The sequence below is a fragment of the Salvelinus alpinus genome, chromosome 1, assembly GCF_045679555.1.
Source record: "Salvelinus alpinus chromosome 1, SLU_Salpinus.1, whole genome shotgun sequence".
Taxonomy (NCBI): Eukaryota; Metazoa; Chordata; class Actinopteri; order Salmoniformes; family Salmonidae; genus Salvelinus; species Salvelinus alpinus.
This window is the reverse complement of record NC_092086.1, coordinates 6459831-6478666: the sequence shown is the minus strand read 5'-3', so window position 1 is coordinate 6478666 and position 18836 is coordinate 6459831. Positions and strand designations below refer to the sequence as shown.

The 18836-nt window shown below is 41.3% G+C and overlaps 1 protein-coding gene across 2 annotated transcripts; it reads right to left on the bottom strand.

Moving 5' to 3' along the window:
- Positions 1-541: 541 nt before the first annotated feature.
- On the bottom strand, positions 542-17526 carry LOC139569674 (junctional adhesion molecule A-like). 2 transcript variants are annotated; one of them, XM_071391093.1, is made up of 8 exons: positions 17260-17526; positions 10145-10204; positions 9844-9960; positions 9528-9668; positions 6178-6285; positions 4246-4258; positions 3935-3986; positions 542-3331 (listed from the first exon to the last, which is right to left on the bottom strand). In XM_071391093.1, the coding sequence occupies exons 1-8, from the start codon at positions 17306-17308 to the stop codon at positions 3296-3298; spliced, it is 576 nt and encodes a 191-aa protein (XP_071247194.1). In that variant the 5' UTR covers positions 17309-17526; the 3' UTR covers positions 542-3295. The 2 variants fall into 2 exon arrangements, with proteins under 2 accessions (XP_071247194.1, XP_071247187.1); XM_071391086.1 differs by lacking the exon at positions 17260-17526 and adding an exon at positions 16268-16401.
- Between the last annotated feature and the right edge of the window lie 1310 nt (positions 17527-18836).

The following is an 18836-nucleotide window of genomic DNA, read 5'->3' as shown; positions in this document are numbered from 1 at the left end:
ATATTTTTGAGAGACAGGATGCGCTTGCAACAATGTAAGATATTTCTTCACTCTGTAACCTGTATGATCAAATGTATCCATTCACGCTTTGGTTGACCGTGCGACGCAGAGTGAGAGCCTCTCATGTTGAATTCTTAAGACTGTAATGGTTAAAGAGGTACAGTAAAAAAAAAAAGTTATATCTTTGAATTTTTCTAGTGTGGAAAATATTAAGGCCACCTCTTTAATTTGCAAAAGGTCAGAGGATATAGTATGTTTCCTAATTAGCCCTGCAAAACGTGGAAACAGTGAATACAATGCACTGCTTTGTTTACAGTGTGCCTTTCAATCATCAAGATCTAGGACAAACCCGGTTATTGTGAATGATAGAGAACACTAAACAGTACGAAAGAACACTTGATTTTAGCGTGCCACCCTTTGGCTACATCTGGTGTGTGTGTGTGTGTGTGTGTGTACGGATGCTACAAGAAGAACGTAAGATGACAATGTTAACATCAACAAATAACATTTTGCTATTATATAATATTATGCACAGTCAATATATGGAAAGCGCAATTTTATTACAAAATGAGTCCTTCAGAGACAATGTCCTCCATGTAAGCATTATGCTAATCTACAAATTAAGTAACGTTTCAATGTTAAAATTCTCAAAAATATACAGTACCAGTCAAAAGTTGACAACTATTCATTAGGGTTTTTTTTCTTTTTTTTTTCTTTAAAAATATTTTCTACATTGTAGAATAGTGAAGACATATAAAACTATCAAATTACACATATGGAATCATGTAGCAACCAAATAAGTGTTATATTTCAAATTCTTCAAAGTAGCCACCATTTGCCTTTGGCAGCTTTGCACACTATTGGCACTCTCTCAACCAGATTCATGAGGTGGTCACCTGGAAGGCATTTCACTTAACAGGTGTGCCTTGTTAAAAATTTATCTGTGGAATTTCTTTCCTTAATGCGTTAGAGCCAATCAGTTGTGTTGTGACAAGGTAGGGGTGGTATACAGACGATAGTCCTATTTGACGATAGCCCTAAGACCAAGTCCATATTATGGCAAGAACAGCTCAAATAAGCAAAGAGAAACAGTCCATCATTACTTTAAGACATGAAAGTAAGTCAAAGCGGAATAAGAAAGTTTCTTCAAGTGCAGTCGCAAAAAGCATCAAGCACTATGATGAAGCTGGCTCTCATGAGGACCCCCTCAGGAAAGGAAGACCCAAAGTTACCTCTGCTGCAGAGGATACGTTAGAGTTACCAGCCTCAGAAATTGCAGTCCAAATAAATGCTTCAAAGTTCAAGTAACAGACACATCTCATCAGAGGAGACGCAGGCCTTCATGGTTGAATTGCTGCAAAGACACCACTACTAAAAAGGACACCAATAAGAAGAGACTTGATTGGGCAAAGAAATATGAGCAATGGACATTAGACTGGTGGAAATCTGTCCTTTGGTCTGATGAGTCTAAATTTGAGATATTTTGTTCCAACCACCGTGTCTTTGTGAGACGCAGAGTAGGTGAACAAATGATCTCCACATGTGTGCTTCCCACCGTGAAGCATGGAGGAGGAGTTGTGGTGGTGCTTTGCTGGTGACACGGTTTGATTTATTTAGAATTCAAGGCACACTTAACCAGCATGGCTACCACAGCATTCTGCAGCCATACGCCAACCCATCTGGTTTGAGCTTAGTGGGACTATCATTTGTTTTTCAACAGAACAATGACCCAACACACCTCCAGGCTGTGTAAGGGCTATTTGACCAAGAAGGAGAGTGATGAGTGCTGCATCAGATGACCTGGCCTCCACAATCACTTGACTTTAACCCAATTGCGATGGTTTGGGATGAGTTGGACCGCAGAGTGAAGGAAAAGCAGCCAACAAGTGCTCAGCATATGTGGGAACTCCTTCAAGACTGTTGGAAAAGCACTCCAGGTGAAGCTGGTTGAGAGAATGCCAAGAGCGTGCAAAGTTGTCGTCAAGGCGAAGGGTGGCTACTTTGAAGGATCACAAACATAAAATATATTTTGATTTGTTTAACACTTTTGGTTACTACATGATTCCATATGTGTTATGTCATAGTTTTGATGTCATCACTATTACTCTACAATGTAGAAAATAGTAAAAAGAAAAGAAAAACCCTTGAATGAGTAGGTGTCCAAACTTTTGACTGATACTCTATATCGCTTAAACCTGATTCGAATTCATCACCTTGTATGATTTTGCTGTGAGCACAATATCATTTCTTTGGAATGCTCAACCTGATCAAACTTACAAAGAAAGAGACCATGTACAGCTCAACAAGCCTGGTTGCCAGTCTGTTTCTGGTGTCTAGACAACTCCTCATGAGTTGTCATGACAGCACAGACAGATCTGGGACCAGCAACATCGCAACAAGCAAATGCAAAACAACAATACAATGGAGTTTGATTCTAATACAAACACAATGCCAAACAAATGTCTGTATCTATCGTAAACAAAACATTTCCACATTACAACTCACTAAAAGCATGGATTTAGAGTAGACATTACACACAAGGTATGTGTACCAAAACTGCACCAAATACCCTTCACAATGCACTACTTTTGGCCAGAGCCCTACTGTATGAGCCCTGGTCCAAAGTCACGCACTCTATAGGGAATATTGTGCAATTTGGGAAAAGCCATAAAAGAAAGCTAGGCATGTAGTAATAGGATTAGAAAATGAATGGCCAGTGTTCTTTAAGATTTCATGAATGAATTTACAGTTTTTGTCCCCCCTTACATTTCCTTGAATGTGAGATTTCTTTCACAGAACGGAGGCACTTGAGAAATATGAAGTGTAAGCGGAAGTATTTTTTCAAATCTATACACACAGTCACCACAAAATAGTACAGATGTAGGTAACTGCCAGTTAGAGAAATATTCCAAAATTCATTTTTTTTTTATATAAACATATGGAATAAAAAATAAAAATAATAATAAAACACCAATTCACACCTATCCACAGTGAGCAGGTAAAAGGGGCAGTGGTATTGTCATATATAGGCTATGTCCCAATTATCTCTTCTACCTCCAAAGTGTGCACTTGTTCACTTCCCGTCACTGATTTTGAAAGACAATGACTGGTTTAAGAAATACGGTGGAAACACCCACTAACCCATAACTCCAACAACCCAATGCTTTGAGATTTGTGGGAAGAAGTGAACGACAGCACACTTCAGGAGAAAGGGGAGATGTTATTGGGACGCACCCATAGTCACTAGTTGCGGTAGACTCCCGGGTATATCCGGGACATGTGTTGCACGCCCTGGCTATACCACGAACGAAGACTTCTGCCTGAATTCCCCCTGAAACAGACACAGAAGATTGCGGTTACGAAACGAGGCTACACCTTTTCGCTGAAATACAAAAGATGAAAAAGGACAGCAACCATTAACTCTTTAGAGATGGTACTGCATGTGGTCCTCTGTAACTCAGTTGATAGATAGATCGTGGAGCTTGCAACGCCAGGATAATGGGTTCCATTCACAAAAACCACCCATAAGTAAAATATCTGCACGCATGACTAAGTCGCTTTGGATAAAATAATCTGCTAAATGCCATATATTACACATTACAGGAAAGGGAACTCAGTCAAAATCCTTTCCCTGACAACCAAACCATATAATACACTACGATCACAATAATGATCTAGGGATGCAAAAGGTTTCGTTTATCAAAAATGTAATTTCCCTATGAGAGCAAACAGAGCATATACAAATGATTTTCAGCAGCTGAGAGTTCCCCCTAAATAGACAAATACTATTGTCTGTTCTTTTCAATCATATTTTCTGTTTGCAAAAACTATATAAAATTAAGAGAGAGATGGAAGAAATACTCCGGAAATGAAAGGCTAAAAAAACAAAAGCCTCAGACTTGTAATAAGTGGGAAAAAAACAGATGAAACTTACATCTTCGTCCTCGCCGGACTCCGATGTTGGCTGGTAGACCACTGAGGGTTTGCTGTAAGAGAAACAACATATGAGCCAACAGAAACATCTGTATATCTATCAACTACTTTATAGTGTACCATACTGATGTATTATCAACTGTTTGTAAGACGTGCAAGGAAATGTTATCACAAAACAATAATGTAAACTGTACATATCACACAATAGAAAAACCTCCAAACTACTGTAAGCCCTCAACTCTGTAAAACCAATCAGCTAAGTCATGCATTAACAAGATCATATAGGGCAGAGTAGACAAAGTAATCAGTTACCTTTCACTCTTTTCTGTAAGGGCAAAATGAAAATAAAATGTATAAATAGTGAGTAAAATGTGACATTTGTATGGTGATTAGAATATGCATTTGAAGGTTATAGACATTATGAACAGCAAGTTATCAGTCACTGATCTGGACCTGTATTTATAGTGTCTTAAAGTAGGAGTATAGATCAAGGATCAGGTTCCCTCTGTCCATGTTATATTTTTTATTTAACTCCGCAAGTCAGTTAAGAACACATTCTTATTTACAATGACGGCCTACCAAAAGGCAAAAGGCCTCCTGCGGGGACGGGGGATTAAAAAAATATATAAATATAAGACAAAACACACATCACAACGAGACAATACTACATAAAGAGAGACCTAAGACAACAACATAGAAAAGGCAGCAACACATGACAGCACAGCATGGTAGCAACACAACAACATGGTAGCAGCACAAAAGATGGTACAAACACTGTTGGACACAGTCAACAGCACAAAGGTCAAGAAGTTAGAGACAACAATACATCACACAAAGCAGCTACAACTGTCAGTAAGAGTGAACATGATTGAGTGTTTGAAATGAAGAGATTGAGATAAAACTGTCCAGTTTGAGTGTTTGTTGCAGCTCGTTCCAGTCGCTGGCTGCAACGAACTGAAAAGAGGAGCAACCCAGGGATGTGTCCGCTTTGGGGACCTTTAACAGAATGTGACTGGCAGAACGGGTGTTGTATGTGGAGGATGAGGGCTGCAGTAGATATCTCAAATAGGGGGGAGTGAAGCCTAAGAGGGTTTCATAAATAGGCATCAACCAGTGGGTCTTGCGACGGGTATACAGAGATGACCGGAGTATAGAGTGGAGTGATGTGTCCTATAAGGAGCATTGGTGGCAAATCTGATGGCCGAATGGTAAAGATCGTCTAGCCGCTCGAGAGCACCCTTACCTGCCGATCTATAAATTATGTCTCTGTAATCTAGCATGGGTAGGAAGGTCATCTGAATCAGGGTTAGTTTGGCAGCTGGGGTGAAAGAGGAGCGATTACGATAGAGGAAATCAAGTCTGGATTTAACTTTAGCCTGCAGCTTTGATATGTGCTGAGAGAAGGACTCCCAAGTACTTGTATGAGGTGACTACCTCAAGCTCTAAACCCTCAGCGGTAGTAATGACACCTGTTGGAAGAGGGGCATTCTTCTTACCAAACCACATGACCTTTGTTTTAGAGGTGTTCAGAACAAGGTTAAGGGCAGAGAAAGCTTATTGGACACTAAGAAAGCTTTGTTGCAGAGCGTTCAACACAAAATCCGGAGAGGGGCCAGCTGAGTAGAAGACTGTATCATCTGCATATAAACGGACGAGAGCGCTTTCTACTGCCTGAGCTAAGTTGTTGATGTAAATTGAGAAGAGCGTGGGGCCTAGAATTGAGCCTTGGGGTACTCCCTTGGTGACAAGCAGTGGCTGAGACAGCAGATTGCCTGACTTTATACACTGCACTCTTTGAGCGAGGTATTTAGCAAACCAGGCCAAAGACCCCTCAGAGAGAGACACCAATACCCCTTAGCCGACCCACGGGAATGGAATGGTCTACCGTATCAGAAGCTTTGGCAAAGTCAACAAAAATAGCAGCTTAGAATCAAGGGCAATGGTGACATCATTGAGGACCTATAAGGTTGCAGTGACACATCCATAACCTGAGCGGAAACCAGATTGCATACCAGAGAGAATACTACAGACATCAAGAAAGTCAGTCAGTTGATTATTGACACGTTTTTCAAACACTTTTGATAAACAGGGCAAAATAGAAATAGGCCTATAACAGTTAGGATCAGCTTGATCTAATTCATTATCATCTAAAAGGCCAATTGGATTCTAGATCTGTATTCCTACTAGACACTTTCTTAATACAGGACGAGGAGTCCTTAGGGTGAATAGGGGATATAAACTCACTGGGCATGTATCCTTTGCGGTGGGCGTACCACAGTCCGAAGCACAGCAGTGCCAGGGCCAGGAGAGCCACAATCACCCCAGCAACAATACCACCAGTGTTGATGTTGCCTAGAGAGAGAGAGAGGGAGAGAGAGCATTAGAGAACGCGGGAGGGAAATGAGACGTGTTACACTGGCTCACACTCCTAAATGACAAAGTCAAAATGGGATAGAGTGAAATAGTTTCAAAATCTCAGTGTTCAGTTGAACACCGTGGTCCTGGTGTGGAAAAGCAATGTGTGAGTTCTGTATGCAATAAAGAACAAAGCACACAACGCATCTAGACCAGATGAGTGGAAAAGCACTTTGAACACCGCTGATGTAAATAAGGCTTTAGAAATACAATTGATGGATTTGATTGATGAAAACAGTGTGAGTGACTGATCAACTGCATGAGATACTAGACTAGGAAAAAAAATCTGATGGTAAATAGCCAAGCACCTACTAGCACTGTTTATGATTTCAAAAGGTTGTTTGGCAACATCACGACCAGCTCAACCAGCATGGGAACATTTGAGGTTTACAGGTCACATGTGAATCTGCTGCAACAGCATGGCTCCATACTAACATTCCCCCCACTGTCCTGGCAGTCCCGGGAATAGAACCCACTGTCCTGGCAGTCCCGGGAATAGAACCCACTGTCCTGGCAGTCCCGGGAATAGAACCCACTGTCCTGGCAGTCCCGGGAATAGAACCCACTGTCCTGGCAGTCCCGGGAATAGAACCCACTGTCCTGGCAGTCCCGGGAATAGAACCCACTGTCCTGGCAGTCCCGGGAATAGAACCCACTGTCCTGGCAGTCCCGGGAATAGAACCCACTGTCCTGGCACTGAAAGTGCCATGCTCGATCAGATGAGCTACACATTTTTTCAAATTGCACGACGCCGCAATTTTGTTTTGGTGCGACTAAATTATGGGCATGTGGCACAAACTGAAAAACTTAGTGGCACGAGGTCCACCAGCCCATGATTTGGTCGCACCCCCAAAAAATTGTGGGGTTGCGAGCATGGCTCTGTTGGTAGAGCGTGGCTCTTGTAATGCAAGGATAGTGGGATCAATTCCCGGGACCATCCATACGTAAAATGTAGCACGTATTACTAAGTCACTTTGAATAAAAGCATCTGCTAAATGTCATTTATCATCATCATCCTCATATCAAGTCATACAGAGTTCTTCATTAAAACGTGTAATAGACTACTGAAATGGTATTCAAGAAATAAGTTATCTTTTTTCATATTTGAATGTGCAACCTAACCCAGTGATTGTCATGCATTTTATATTTGACTGTTAAAATAGGGCTCCAGAATTCTTTTTTTCTCTTCAATTGCGATGAATTTGCCTGCATTTTTATGTGCTCTAATATCACAGGCTAATTTATATGGGGCTAATTCACCACCCGAGTAAGTGGAAACTCAAAACGCATTAGCTAGATAAATAAACTCAGCAAAAAAATAAACATCCTCTCACTGTAAACTGCGTTTATTTTCAGCAAACTTAACATGTGTAAATATTTGTATGAACATAAGACTCAACAACTGAAACAAACTGAACAAGTTCCACAGACATGTGACAGAAATGGAATAATGTGTCTAACAAAGGGTGGGGGTCAAAATCAAAAGAAACAGTCAGTATCTGGTGTGGCCACCAGCTGCAATAAGTACTGCAGTGCATCTCCTCCTCATGGACTGCACCAAATTGGCCAGTTCTTGCTGTGAGATGTTACCCCACTCTTCCACCAAGGCACCTGCAAGTTCCCGGACATTTCTGGGGGGAATGGCCCTAGCCCTCACCTTCCGATCCAACAGGTCCCAGACGTGCTCAATGGGATTGAGATCTGGGCTCTTCGCTGGCCATGGCAGAACACTGACATTCCTGTCTTGCAGGAAATCACGCACAGAACGAGCAGTATGGCTGGTGGCATTGTCATGCTGGAGGATCATGTCAGGATGAGCCTATGCGCTCCCAATGGCATATTCACATTTTGCATGCTCCGTATCGCAAAGCCATATAAAATATCTTGTTTGCAAAATAGTTGCTATTGAGCTCAAAATTGAGAGTTGAGAAATAAACAAAAGTATACCTACAGAAACCGGAGAACCTCCTCACTCCAACCATGACAGCTGTGTTTTCCAAGCAACTGGATTTTAAAATGTTATTCAATCAGGACCCCCCCCCCTTCCCGAGCATTTTTTTCCCTCAGGAAGGGGGAAAGAGTGGCTCACGTGACACAGCAGGCCTCAGCAAAACAGGTACAGGGTCAGGGAAGCTTTTATTACAGGAATCATGAGGATAATGAACTATACTGTTTTGACCAAACCATGGTTTTAGCCTCCTAAAAAAAGAACGTTTTGAGTGAGGTGACCATGTAGAACGTGCAGCTCGCACCAATGTGACCGATAAAAATGTTCCCTCGCACAGCCAAGTCAAAGAGTGTCAAAATGCGACTAAATGGTGGCAGTCTTGGAGACCTGAACAGGTCGGAGGATTAAACGGCCCGCAACATGGTTTCTGAATGTAAAACGCACCCCCGTCAATTGAGATGCTTCCAACCAATGCGCCGAAGAAGGGGAGAAAGCTAACGCTGGTAATATGGTCACAATCTTTCAACGGTTTAGGCTAGAGACAAGCAGTTATCTCTGATGTAATGGTGCAAACACTGCTTGCTTTTTCCCCTCTAGGGCCACTCAGAAACAGTGGTACAGTGAAGCCTAATCATTAAAACAATTATATATCTGGAAGATTTGTTTTCTAGGAGCTAAAAATTCCAAGCCGCACAGTAAAATATTTAGGAGCATATTTAGGTCGCACTTTAGAGACTTGCCTGTGACCTATATTTGAAACTGAAACATGAAACTGTCTGCAGCCGATTGCAAATGTGTATAACATTTACAGACAATCAGTTTCTCACACTGGGATGAATTCAGTCCCACAAATAATCCTTCAAAGCAGTGTCTAGCTCTGTTCTATAATAATAATAATTATAAACTGGGTGGTTCTAGCCCTGAATGCTAATTGGCTGAAAGCCATGGTATATCAGACCGTTTACCATTGGTATGACAAAACATTTATTTTCTGCTCTCTCTGTTGGTAACTAGTTTATAATAGTAATAAGGCACCTCGGCGGTTTGTGATATACGGCCAGTATAACACGGCTAAGGGCTGTGTCCAGGCACTCCGCGTTGCGTCGTATGTAAGAACAGCCCTTAGCCGTGGTATATTGGCCATACACCACACCCACTCAGGCCTTATTGGTTAATTAACAGGAAATGATAGATATGTTGCGCAACAGTTAGATGATAAGACTCTCCTTACCTAAAACAGTGAGATTCACCTTGACATCCCCAACATACTGTTTGTTAGACACCTCACATTGATACTGTCCATTATCTTTGCGCGTCACCTTGCTGAACCTCAGCACCCCATCAAACTTAGTGGCACGGCCCTCATAAAGTGCTGAAAGAGAGCAAGGTAATCAGTGATTATATATATTTTTTAAATTATTATGGCAGGTAACTCATGTGGTAAGTATATCTAGCCCTAATTGTAGAAAAATGCAATCACGACACAAATACAAGAAGTCACATCATGCATTTCCTTGGAATCAAGTCTGAACAGTTTGTGTACTTACTGGTGGGTTTCCCATCGAAAATGACATAGGTCGTAGAACCCTTCATGTCCCTAAACTTCCACTCAACTCTGGCATCGGCCCCAAAGTCAGCCGAGGGAATACAGGAAAGATCAGCCCCTGTAGAGATGAGATTGATCATTTTAACTACATTACTTGGGGATAAATATGCAAAATGGCATATAATAAATTGTAACACACACACACCTTGCTTGTAACACACACACACACAATGACAGGCGAAAGCTTTTGTTTATTTTAGAAACTGCCCATTTAGAGTTAATTTCCATTCTCCAGGACTTACCCTCATTCTCTTTAGCCCTCACATTTGCATTTTTGGTTGTAACTATGAAGGCCTCTACACCTGGGGAAAGGGAGAGAAAAGTAAAGCGAGCAGTCAGGGAAATGAAGGAGATGACACTGCATCGTTGGAATTCAAAAACACCAGGTGCTCCAGTCTTACCGCTGCTAACACAACAGAAACACACACCTGCAGAGATGACTGGTTTAGTTTCTGCTGAACTTAAGGAAGAACCTTTTAATGACCCGCCCCTATCGCCCTTTAAAGCCCTAAGAGCATGTCTGGTGCTCAGCCAACCAATGGCCTGAAGCCTACAGCACGTGGCCTGACTGCGAACAAATTCTTGGTAAATGTGACTCACTCCTCTGTACTGAGCCAGAAAACCTTCATGTGAAACTGGGCCAAGACTGTAAGTATGTCCACTCCAGACATTTAGAGTCTATGGTCCAGCCAGAAACCTACTGAGCAGTACCACCATTCACCACCAAAAGTATGTCCCAGCAACAGCACCAGAGACAGGTGGCGCACATGACATTAGTAACAGTCACAACCTGGGTAGTAATACTGTACATTCCTTCATCAGGTACATACAGGATAGGACAGCCTAGCTCATTTCTACACACTAGTGTTCTATTAGAGGATATTATATATCCAGCCAGTGGTGTAAAGTAACTACATAAAAATACTTAGTAGTATCTGTATTTTACTATTTATTACTTTTGAAAACTTTTACTCCCATACATTTTCACTGACACCCAAAAGTACTCGTTACATTTCGAATGCTCATGCAGGACAGCAATATAATCCAATTCACGCACCTATCAATATAACACGGTATCATCCCTACTGCCTCTGATCTGGCGGATTCACTAAACACAAATACAGCGTTTGTAAATTACACCCAAGTGTTGGAGTGTGCCCCTGGCTGTTTGTATTTTTTTCAAAATAATAATTGTTCCTTATGGTTTGTGTAATATAAAGAATTTGATGTATAGCATTTGTTCACTTGAGTAAAAGTGTGACAATTGTGTAATTGTTATACCACTGTACTTAAGTACATTTAAAACCAGATACTTTTACTCAAGTACTATTTAGCTGGGTGACTTTCCCTTGAGTCACCTTAATAGAAAATGTCTTTACTTTTACTCAACAGCTTTTATTTGAGGGTAGTTAGTGACTGAACAACAAAGAGATATGAGAGTTTAGTTTGTCCATTTAGAGAAATGGTTTAGTCAGAGAAAATCCATTGATTGATTTCCTTGTTACGTGAGTATCGGGGGTGGGAAGGCAAAGCTTCCAAGGTGAGACAATAACCACACAGATAACAGGTGGAAAGTAGTGGTGCATGTGTTGACGTTTGGAATGTTTGAAGGCCTTCTACACCATTCAAATGTTTAGCTCAACTCTTGAAACTAAGATGATAATCAAGGTGTTTTTGTACAGCACAAAGGCTGCCCTTGTGAAAGGCAGTTCAGTGTGGTGTGGTTCATAAAAGTGTCTTGTTAAAGGACCATATCACTAGGCCCGACTTGACTCACAGCGGACTACAGCTTGAAAGTAGCTACATATTCTAACTGAGATGTAAACGATCCCATACAGCCGTTACACTGTCGCTAGTGGAAAACCCGGACAGCAAAAAAAAATTTTTTTAACTAAACTTTTCTTGCCGATACGTTTTGTTCTCGATTCGGAAGAAACTTGTCTCTTATAAATGACCGTGTCCAGTGACAGGTGGTACTCCAAACACCAGATAATATTTAGAAAGATAAATGGCGATTCCACACCAGCGGAGGAAGAAAATATTTTTGGCATCTCAGATTGCCAGAACAATTCACCTAGAGACTTAAATTGGGAGTAAGGCTGTTTGACGTGCTTTTTACTTTTGTATCACAATCATGATGAAAGTGGCCATTTTTAGACCTATACCTGCCTACTGTAAGACTTGATGAACTGTGAACCATACATGATACAGACAACATCTTGGTGTCATTATATTCCTTATAGTGTGCTCTAACATATGGAGTATGCATAGATTCTGAAATACAAATACTGACATTAATTTATTCAACATAAAAAAAATATTAATATGAATCTCAAAAAAGTGTCCTTTTTGATTTTGTTCATTTTAAGACATATACTTGTCCAAACAATATAAGTACATAACATTTCCAGAGTGGGCTCTCTGCTAATTCTGAAGTTTTAATCAATATTAGGAGCACCACCAACAGAATGAATGGTAAATGGATTCAAAGCGAACTCCCATTGCTGGTGATTTGCTGTATGTGCAATCCTAAAGGAGGACTGTGATTGGTTAATGACCTATAATGTCAATTTCTATGTACAAAATGGGTAATATCATTAAAAGTACCAGAGCCCACTCTGGAAATAGTACACGTTTGAAAAGTATATTGTTCCCTGTCAACTCTGCTTTCAAGTTAGCTACACATTGTAACGGTGCAATGGAAATGCTTCCATAAAGGCGTTACAACAGCTAGCGGAAAGCACCGGCAGCAAGATTACATTGGACAAATTCTGGTAGGTCCCTCTCCATTTTGTTTAGTTTGCTTCTATTTGGTTGCAAGACATAATGAATACACCCCTGGTCATTTCAGACAGTCTGAAAAAGTTAAATATCCATTCATTGCCTTACGGTTTAGTTAACCCAGAGCTGAACCTTATAGACTCTGTGGTCTATAGTAAGATTCAGTTCTGGGCTATGGTTTAGCAAGCTTATAAGTGAAACGTTATATTATTAAGAACATAAAAGGGACATCTAGATAGCAGATTGTAACGGGCTAATGTGCTGCTCCATTAGCCGCTAAAGGCTAGGTACTGTCAGAGGTGAGTTAGTCTGTGTGGTCCGGAGTACTGGCAAAATAAATAGTGGGGGTACACCGTACCGGTAAAACATGAGCTTTTCACAATAATTAAGATTCATAGAAAATAAGCCATTACACTATTTATCATTACCGCATGTCAGTCACATCAAAAATGTGCTAATAGACTTCAACGTGTAAAATACGCTCCAAAATGTGGTGTTTATTCAATGATTACACTGAAATGTGGCAGAGATGAGTGGCCGAGACCGAGACGCACAGCAGCGTAGGCATAAATTGAGGTTACGAGACGCGTCGGCCTAAGGAATGACAATCACGAATGTCGGTCATAACACTGACGTTTTGTAAGTGATGTCTCTTTGCATTTATCAAATGGCACTGTATGGATGATGGAATTATTTTAGAGTGGCGTAGCCTAATAGTTGGAATACTAACTGAAGTCGGGACATTGACTGTACATGTAGCCTATTGTAATAATACTCCTGCAGAATTAAGTAGTCCTCGCAGTAAAATGATAGATCAAATGGTCATTTTGTCACTGGAACATGAAATATGATGAATTTCTTTCAGCAGCTTTTGAGAATAAGGATGCGCACTTAGGGACTGTGTCGTGTAGCACAGACGTGCAATTTCTTTCAGTGACAAAAAGCTGACCGTATTTCATTTTTAACCACATAAAATATGTATCCAAGACAAAACATGTTGGATCATTTTCACAGCTTTTAATTTCCTTGAAACCGGTCCCTAAACATCCTCGCTCTGTGAGAGACGGAGAAATTATGTCAACTAGACTGTTGATGCATTGATCACTTAAAAAAAAAAAAAACGTTCTCTCTCCAATTTCCTGGTATCCAATTGGTAGTTACAGTCTCGTCGCTGCAACTCCCGGACGGACTCGGGAGAGGCGAAGGTCGAGAACCGTACGTCCTCCGAAACACGACCCAACCAAGCAGCACTGCTTCTTGACACAATGCCCACTTAACCCGGAAGCCAGCCGTGTCAATGCGTCGGAGGAAACACCGTGCACCCGGCGACAGTGTCAGCGTGCACTGCGCCCGGCCCGCCACAGGAGTCGCTAGTGTGCGATGGGACAAGGACATCCCTGCTGGCCAAACCCTCCCCTAACCCGGACGACGCTGGGCCAATTGTGCGCTGCCCCATGGGTCTCCCCGTCGCGGCCGGCTGCGACAGAGCCTGGACTCCAACCGAGAATCTCTAGCGGCACAGCTAGCACTGCCTTAGACCACTGCGCCACTCGGGAGGCCCTGCATTGATCATTCTATTGGTTTACGACATTCTGGTGAGCAAGGCTTTACTTAGTATTCTAGAAGAGCATCAAGTAATGACAGAAGAGAAGCTGCATGCATCTAATAGACAAGTTGACGAACAAAGCCTACCAAATGTCAAAGTATAAGCAGAAAAAAAATCAAAAGGAGGGTGAAAATAATTTGTTCCCCCCACACCCTGTGTCAATAAAATCTTTCTGCTGTCCCGGAGTAATGTGCACAGGTAGCCTACATGAGCCTTTTGAAGTAATTGTTTTACAAATCAGATGAAAACATCATGACTGGTTGTGTTTATGCCACATAAAAAAAAAAAAGATCGGCACATACATTTTAAATGTTAGATGACATCTGTATTATTAGGCCCACAGAGATCACATTAGATTATTAGGGATTCTATATGCAATTCTATGCTTAGGCCCCAAAAAAGTATTTAAAAAAAAGCATGTGCAGGTCCCTGTACCTGGAAGAAATGAAATCTACTTTCATCCCAGAGTACTGTTTGGCATAGCACAGAGAATTTGTGACCAACCTTAACTAGTCGATACTTCCTCAATTCCCAACTTGGAAGACAACCAATGTCTTCTAAATGTCCATGTCTAGTTGCAGGGGGTTCGTTTGAACTTAGAAAATGCTCAGTTATTAAACTAAAACGTTTTGCTCCCTGATGTAATCCAACAATGTGTACGCCGACACCTTGTCCATTTCAGATCTTCTCTCATTGATTGAGACAGGTTAGGGTCATGACATGCAGCACTTTGGGGTGGACACCCACCAGTCTCAATCAATGAGTGGATTCAAATACTCTAAGCGTGTTTTGCACAGGGTGAAAGTTGATTGCATTCATTTTGGAACCGGGCTGTCTCCCGGGCGTGAGCCAAGTGCCCCGTTCAAATCCCACGGTAAAGTTGGTTCAAAACAAAAGGGAAATAATAAAACATGAGGAGGAATGAGTAGGATACTGTGTTTTCACATGAAAAAGTGATTGCTTTTGATAAACACTTCATCTGCCTTCCTAGTGAAAACCAGCTTGACAATTCAGACATACAGTGCCTTCAGAAAGTATTCAGACCCCTTGACTTTTTCAACAACAAAAAAATTAGGTTACAGCCTTATTCAAAAATTGATAGTCCCCCCCCTCAAACGACACACACACACACACAATAAAAAAAACTGAAATATCACATTTACATAAGTATTCAGACCTTTTACTCAGTTTCTTTTGGAAAACTCCAAGCGGGCTGTTATGTGCCTTTTACTGAGGAGTGGCTCTCATCTGGCCACTACCATAAAGGCCTGATTGGTGGAGTGCTTCAGAATTGGTTGTCCTTCTGGAATGTTCTCCCATCTCCACAGAGGGACTCTAGAGCTCTGTCAGAGTGACCATCGGGGTCTTGGTCATCTCCCTGAGCAAGGCCCTTCTCCCCCGATTGCTCAGTTTGGCCGGGGGGCCAGCTCTAGGAAGAGTCTTTGTGGTTCAAAACTTCTTCCATTTAAGAATGATGGAGGCCACTGTGTTCTTGGAGACCTTCAATGCTGCATAAATGCCTTGGTACCCTTCACCAGATCTGTGCCTGGACACAATCCTGTCTCTGAGCTCTACGGACAATTCCTTTGACCTCATGGCTTGGTTTTTGCTCTGACATGCACTGTCAATTGTAGGACCTTATATAGACAGGTGTGTGCCTTTCCAAATCATGTACAATCAATAGAATTTACAACAGGTGGACTCCAATCAAGTTGTAGAAACATCTCAAGGATGATCAATGGAAACAGGGTGCACCTGAGCTTAATTTCATGTCTCATAGGAAAGGTTCTAAATAATTATGTAAATAAGGTATATTCTTTGTTTTTAATACATTTGCAAAAAAAAATTAAAACATGTTTCGCTTTTTGATTATAGGGTATCGTGTGTAGATTGCTAGGGAAATTGTTTTATTTAATCCGTTTTAGAATAATGCTGTAACGTAACAAAATGTGGAAAAAGTCGAGGTCTGAATACTTACCGAAAACACTGTTTTTTAAAGGAAAAGAGATGTTTCTGGAGGATGCACCATGTTTTCTTTTTGACAACATGACCGATCATCGCAGATTACTGTTCGAGTCGAGAAGGGCGCTCCTCTCTCACCACTTTTGGCCGATCACATCACGGGCCATGGACCGGTGCCCAGCAAAATCAAAGATTTGAAATAGTCAAGATGTCGTACACATTGTCAGAATACTTCATGGAGCGAAAAATAAATAACTACATTTAATAACAGAGCATTTTCTAAATTCAAATTAACCACCTGCAACTAGACATGGACGTTTAGAAGATATTGGTTGTCTTTCAAGTCAGGAAGTATTGGCAAAATAAGGTTTGGTTGGAAATTCTCTGTGCTATGCCAAACCTATCCAATAATGCCCCTCAGCCAGCTGCAACAGAGTAATTTTTTTATGTCTATTTATTTAACTAGGCAAGTCAGTTAAGAACAAATTCTTATTTACAATGATGGCCTACCCGGACCAAACACTAACCCGGAGGACCCTGGGCCAATTTTGCACCGCCCTATGGGACTCCCAATCACAGCCAGTTGTGATACAGCCTGGAATCAAACCAAGGTCTGTAGTGACACCTCTAGCACCGAGATGCAGCGCCTTAGACCGCTGCGTCACTTGGGAGCCCACCTAGTAACGGTCTGACTAGGTTATATTTTTAATATCTAGGTCAGATGTATGTGAATCATTGTAGATATATTGTTTCTTACTTTTTAAGAACTGTGTACAATGACTTAGCCAAGGCAAGCCCCTACTGATCCCAGGTCTGTTAATTATGTTGTTTTCTTATTTTGGGTTGGGTAAACGGATCTATGACCTGTGCCTACCTGTGGGCCTAAAGTGAAAGTTAAAAAATATACAGCAATCAAGTGCATATCTTACTAATACAATAAACACTAAATTGAAACGTAGGGCTAGTTTAAAATCATGAGGACTTTAGATCGACAGAAGGAGCACTCACCTGTTGCATGAAAGAATAGAAACACCGAAACCAAGCCGCTGACAAACATGTCGGCCCCAACACCTGAAGCCTTTGTTTTAAAAGCCAGCGATGTGTCCGATTTCGGTAATTTAAAAAAAGTACGATTATTCCAGCAATCAAAGCACAATTCAGTAATTGTTGACACGTTGGCCCACTCGGTTTGAAATCTATACTTTCGACGAACAAGAACCCTACGCCCGTCCGCACCGACCGACTGCTCCTGTAGAAAAGTATGATAGCTATTCAGTCGAAACTGTGACGCAACCCGTTACCTACGTGACGTATGTCAATATAAAGCAGTCTACTGGTTTATTTCAATAACCGGTTTCACTTGATTAGTATTTTACAGTATATTATTTATACTGACTTACAGTATTTGAAGTATTAGCCTATGTAAACGCATATGTGGTATTTAAAACGAAAATCTTAATCATCACAGCTGAATACAAGGTAACTTTAACTTCTTTTTTTTTCATTTTTTTTCACTCATGTTAGTGAGATTGTAAATAATGTGAGTTGTTTTCGTTTTCAGTGTAGTAGATTTACAGTGTCCCTGTGTAAATAAGCACATATCTCTTTCACATGAATTTAATAGAAATTACAAATTAACCTATAACACAACATATTATTAGATGCTGAGGGTGATATTATCTTCATAGAAAAGTTACTCAACTTTTGGAAATATGATGGGATCAAAAGTAACACAAACTAAGAATACACAAAATCATTATTTGCTCAGTGACTCCAATAACAACTGATACAGAACACCAGTGACAGTCAGCTGTTAGCAGAAGTGAAACAGTCAACCAACAGGCATGGTGTTCGGCTTAGTTTTGCATTTAAATAAGCCTTTCCATAATAGTTTTTACTTCTAAGATAAAAGGCACCATTTTTTATTCCAAATAATATGTCTGCAGCAAGTGAGTGTACCTACACTCAGTGGCCAGTTTATTAGGTACACACATCTAGTATCAGGTCGGACCCCCCTTTGCCTCCAGAAAAGCCTGAATTCTTTGCGCATGGAAACATTGCTCAATTGGTATCAAGAGACCTAACGTGTGCCAGGAAAACATTCCCCACAATAATTGTACATAACAATAACGAGGCTATATACAGGGTATACCGATACCGAGTCAATGTGCGGGGGTTGACAGAGTAGCAGCAGTGTAAAAACAAAAAAGGGGGCGGGGGTCAATTAGTTGTTTGGCAGACATATGGCTTGGGGTGGAAGCTATTAAGGAGTCTTTTGGTCGTAGACTTGGCGCTCCGGTACCGCTTGCTGTGCGGTAGCAGAGAGAACAGTAATGTACTGAGCCATACGGTTAGATGCCGTGCAGTTGCCATACCAGGCGGTGATGCAACCGGTCAGGATGCTCTTGATGGTGCAGCTGTAGAACTTTTTGAGGATCTGGGGACCCATGCCAAATCTTTTCAGTCTCCTGAGGGGGAAAAGGGGTTGTCGTGCACTCTTCACAACTGTCTCGATGTTAATGGGAGCCTGTTCTGCTCGTCTTTTCTTGTAGTCCACGATCAGCTCCTTTGTCTTGCTCACATTG